Source organism: Rattus norvegicus, chromosome 11 (genome assembly GCF_021556685.1).
Source record: "Rattus norvegicus strain SHRSP/BbbUtx chromosome 11, alternate assembly SHRSP_T2T, whole genome shotgun sequence".
Classification (NCBI taxonomy): Eukaryota; Metazoa; Chordata; class Mammalia; order Rodentia; family Muridae; genus Rattus; species Rattus norvegicus.
This window is the reverse complement of record NC_141544.1, coordinates 3,942,177-3,947,223: the sequence shown is the minus strand read 5'-3', so window position 1 is coordinate 3,947,223 and position 5,047 is coordinate 3,942,177. Positions and strand designations below refer to the sequence as shown.

General features: G+C 43.4%; 1 protein-coding gene across 1 annotated transcript; it reads right to left on the bottom strand.

Moving 5' to 3' along the window:
• Window positions 1-3,515: 3,515 nt before the first annotated feature.
• LOC148002424 (Y-linked testis-specific protein 1-like) lies at window positions 3,516-3,904 on the bottom strand. Its single transcript, XM_087577169.1, has 2 exons — window positions 3,737-3,904; window positions 3,516-3,650 (listed from the first exon to the last, which is right to left on the bottom strand). Exons 1-2 carry the CDS (start codon window positions 3,902-3,904, stop codon window positions 3,516-3,518), a joined length of 303 nt encoding a protein of 100 aa, XP_087433295.1.
• Between the last annotated feature and the right edge of the window lie 1,143 nt (window positions 3,905-5,047).

The window sequence follows — 5,047 nt, the reverse complement described above, 5'->3', positions numbered from 1 at the left end:
CATCCCTGCAGAGAAGGAGCTAAAGTCTTTGAAACAAAATCCAGTAACTCCACGGTGGCTTTTTCATGCCTTTTGAGAAATCCGAGGACAAGTCTTTCCACTGCCAGCTGTTCACACACGTTACACTCTTTTTTTTATTATTCTTTTTTTCAGAGCTGAGGACCGAACCCAGGGCCTTGCGCTTCCTAGACAAGCGCTCTAACCACTGAGCTAAATCCCCAGCCCCACACGTTACACTCTTAAGTCGAGATATCCAACCTGTGTTTTCATCCTAATATCAACAAACACACAAGTTACCGGTAGATTTATTGAAAGAATCAAGTATGAGTTTGGACACTCCTTTGTCTCTCTCTCTCTGGAACACAATTTTTCCCCTTTGAAAGCTAAAATTTCTAATTTTATTCAAGTCCATTAAAAATCCACATTGTTCTTAATTTTTTGATGGGAATGACTTTAGTTATCTACAGACTGACCTGCTCCACCCTCCTCTTTCCATGACTAAAAGGAAGGCATTTTTAAAAACAGTCTGCCTAATGGAAACCTAGTTTTTTCTGTTGTCAAATATTATTTCTTGACATCTGGATTTTTTTTAATACCAATAAGGCACCAACTGTTCTCTAGATGTCTCCCCCGCCCCCATATTACTTTATTCTTTGGTAAACATGGTGTGAGCCCCCTCTATGCTCATTATCAAATGATTCTGATTCGATTTTTGGACAAAAGCAACCTACCGTCTGTCTTTTTCTAGTGGTGATCCTTTTCAGGGAAAGAGAAATACCAAAGCCTGCCTGAGAATTAAGATTTTTTAAAAGTCTCATCTCATTGTGGATTCCAATTTCCAAAGTTGACATTCATTAAGAGGAACGGATATGAACTTCCCATCACGGTTTGGATGTGTATTACTATTTCTTATTATAGTTATTTTCCCTTTTGTGACTTGAGATGTAAGCTACCACAGACAAAAAGAGCTATCGAACCAAGTTCCCGTCTTCCCCTCTCTGTAAGCTGAGATTTCTAAGGCTGAAGAAGAGAATAAAGCAAAATGAAGCGAGGCTGCAGATGTTGTCCACGTTCTTCCAAGAACAAGAAACAGAGAGAGAGACATGTTCCATGAACACGTGTATCAGATGGACCAACGAAACTGCAGGGGCCCTGGCTAGATCTAAAATCCCTATAAATGGTGTGTGTGTGTGTGTGTGTGTGTGTGTGTGTGTGTGTGTGTGTAAACCTAGTTGTATATGTATATGTATATATGTATGTATGTATTTATGTATGTATGTCTTAGAGTTTTACTGCTATGAAAAGAAACCATGACCAATGCAAGTCTGACAAGGACATTTAGTTGGGGCTGGCTTATAGGTTCATATGTTCAGTCTATTATCATCAAGGCAGGATCATGGCAGCATCTAGGCAGGCATGTGCAGGAGGAGCTGAGCGTTCTACCTCTTCCTCTGAAGGCTTCTAGAAGACTGGCTACCAGGCAGCTAGGGTTAGGGTCTTAAAGCCCATGTCACAGTGACACACCTACGCCAACAAGGCCACACCCACTCCAACAAGGCCACACCCCCTAGCAGTGCACTCCTATTTGTCACTATTTGTCTTTAAACTTGAAACTCATTCATAAAACTGTTCAATGGACAACAGGTAACTTTTTTTTATTTTTAAAGATTTATTTTATTATATATAAGTACACTGTAGCTGTCTTCAGATACACCATAAGAGGGCATCGGATCTCTTTACAGATGGTTGTGAGCCACCATGTGGTTGCTGGGAATTGAACTCATGACCTCTGGAAGAGCAGTCGGGTGTTCTTAACCACTGAGCCATCTCTCCAGCCCGACAGCAGGTAACGTTAATGAAATAAATACAGAAGTATTAGAAAAATAGACAGGAAGATGTGTGCCTTAGTTACTGTTCTATTGCTGTGAAGAGACACCGTGACCAAATCAATTTATGAAAGGAAACATTTAATTGTCGTCTTAGAGTTTCAGAGGGTGAGTCCGTGGACCATCGTGGTAGACACCATGACAGCAGGCTGGCAGGCAGGCAGGCCTGGCTGGAGTAGATCCTGAGAGCTCATATACTGCTCCCTAGATGAGAGAGAGAGAGAGAGTTAGAAGGAGAGGGAGAGAGAGAGAGAGAGAGAGAGAGAGAGAGAGAGAGAGAGGAGAGGGAGAGGGAGAGGCAGAGGGAAGGAGAGGGAGAGGGAGGGAGGGAGAGGGAGAGGGAGAGAAGCCTGGTGGGCTTTTGAAATCTCAAGGCCCCACCTCCCATTGACACATCTCTTTTAACAAAAACACAACTCCCAATCCTTTCTAAACAATCCACAAACTGGAAACCAAACACATTCAAGTATTTGAACCTCTGAGGGTCACACTTATTTAAAATCCTAAAGTATGATTTTATTTTCTTTTAGAAGAGTAATGAGTGCCCATCCCATTTGGCAGTATATTTTATCGTTACATTTCATTTCTCAGAGATTAGGGTTATTTGCATAACAAGTTTACAATCAAGCCATCACTCTCTCATAAGCCAAAGGCATCATACCTCCCCCCTTTCTACTTGATTATCCACATAGGGTTTACGGAAACATATCCCTTCATCCTGATTTAGATCAAAGCATGGGGAGCTATTGATGTGCAATTAATTGCTATTCATAATGGGATAAAACAGAAGCCAACATGATTGAATCTATTGTTGCTGGGAGCTGAAGATTTCCCTTACATTTAATAAAACGTGATAAATATATTTTAAACACAAGGCTAGAAACCCCAACAAAGCCTATAGTTTATATTTTCTTTCAGTATTTCCAGATCATTCTCTGTGACACACAGAAACCTAGAGGAGGAGAACTGTGTGGAGTCACTGACAAACACTCAACCAAGGATTTGTTTGCACAATAAGGAGATATATCCTGTCCTCTGAGAGTTGACCGCAGGACACCCAATGATCTAAAAGTCCTCTGGTTCCTTGGATAAAACGACACTGCATTTGCATATAAACTCTGCAAGCCTCTTGTATACTCTAGTCATATTTATGTGTGTGTGTGTGTGTGTGTGTGTGTGTGTGTGTGTGCATAGAGACATGTAAGTACAGAGGCTGGGGGAGGGTAGAGCGTGTTCTGCTCCTTCACTACCTACTGTATTCCCTTGTGACATGGTCCCCTGCTGAACCTGAGGTGAGGCTCACTGTCAGGAAGCCCCGGTCATCCTCCTATTCCCATACCAAGCCCTGGTGTTTGCATGTGTGACCACACACTTGGCATTACCCCTATCCCGTCTCCCCAGATCATCCTCTCCATGTTCCATCCACCACAGCCCATCTCCTCCACCAAAGTGTTTATACACAACATATCACATCGCACATTTTAATTTTTAGAGGAAAAACAAATTCCACTGGAAAAGATACTGGAGTTGTCAAAGGCCCTTGGGTATCTGAAACACAGAAAAACAACCATTTCCCCACCAATCCTATAAATTCCCCATCTATGTCCCCCTCACTTTGTGAATTTCACCTTAATGTATCTTTTCCACCATATCATAGAAGTAGATGTGGATGTCACCATCAAACTTGATGAAGTACACGGAAGGCTTGGCTGGAACTTGGTAAATGACTTTGCCGATCTTTTTGGACCGGTCGTTTCTGGTGAACTGCACACATTGACCTGTTAAAATGTCGCTGTCAACGTCTGACTTCACCTCTGCTGGAGGAGTCTCTGGAATGATATGGAGGTTACCTTCTGTGTAATCATCCAGGATCTGGTAGATGTATAGGATGGATCTTTCTCGTAGGTGATGTAAAACCAGTCCTTCATGATCGGCACCTGGGCTAGGACCACCCCCCTCCAGTTGTCCTTAGAGCCATGTTTGCCCTCAAATTTATGCTCCACAGCTCGGCCAACCATGGAACTTTCGAGATGGGCGTCTTTCACTTGAGGAAATACTACTTTGTGAGGCAAGATCTTAAGCTTTAAAATCCTCTCATTGCTGTGATGTGCCAGGCCGTAGAAACAGTCAATTCTGTCATACTTGACCAGATAGAGAGAGGGATTTGTTGGCAGCTGATCTACAGCGATGGCCTTCCATTGGGTGACGGCTCATCACCTTCCTTCCATCCATGAGAAATTCTGCAGCCCACAATGTCCCCAGGGCATGGGGAGAAGGCCTCCTCCTCCTCCGCTTCTGGAAGGATGGTGTGCTCATCCTCCTCAGAGACATCCTCTTCTTCTTGGCTGTAGACCTAGTGTGGTAGGCCACGGCACTCCTGGTCCACTGTCTTGTGACTATCGTTCTGTGTTCAGGCTTCATACTTGGTCATGGCCTGGGTTTGAAGAGCTCGCCTGCTTAAACCAGACACAATGCTGTTCCCTCTGTCATATGAGTCCCTGCAAGAACAATGGGGGTGGGGTGGGGAGGGCGCTGGACCAAGGCTCTTGTCTAAGAGAACTTTGGAGCAGGTGAGGAAGGCGATGGTATACAGGGTTGAGCATCTGAATCTTTTTTTTTCTTTTTTTTTTATTAACTTGAGTATTTCTTATATACATTTCGAGTGTTATTCCCTCTCCCGGTTTGGGGGCAAACATCCCCCTCCCCCTCCCCTTCCTTATGGGTGTTCCCCTCCCAACCCTCCCCCCATTACCGCCCTCCCCCCATAGACTAGTTCACTGGGGGTTCAGTCTTAGCAGGACCCAGGGCTTCCCCTTCCACTGGTGCTCTTACTAGGATATTCATTGGAGATCTTTCCATTTTCTGAGGTCTTCTTCAATTTCCTTCTTCAGTGTCTTGTAGTTCTTATTGTACAGATCTTTTGCTTGCTTGGTTAACGTCACACCGAGGTACTTTATATTATTTGGGTATATTATGAAGGGTGTCGTTTCCCTAATTTCTTTCTCGGCTTGTTTCTCTTTTGTATAGAGGAAGGCAACTGATTTATTTGAGTTAATTTTATACCCAGCCACTTTGCTGAAGTTGTTTATCAGCTTTAGTAGTTCTCTGGTGGAACTTTTGGGATCACTTAAATATACTATCATGTCATCTGCAAATAGTGA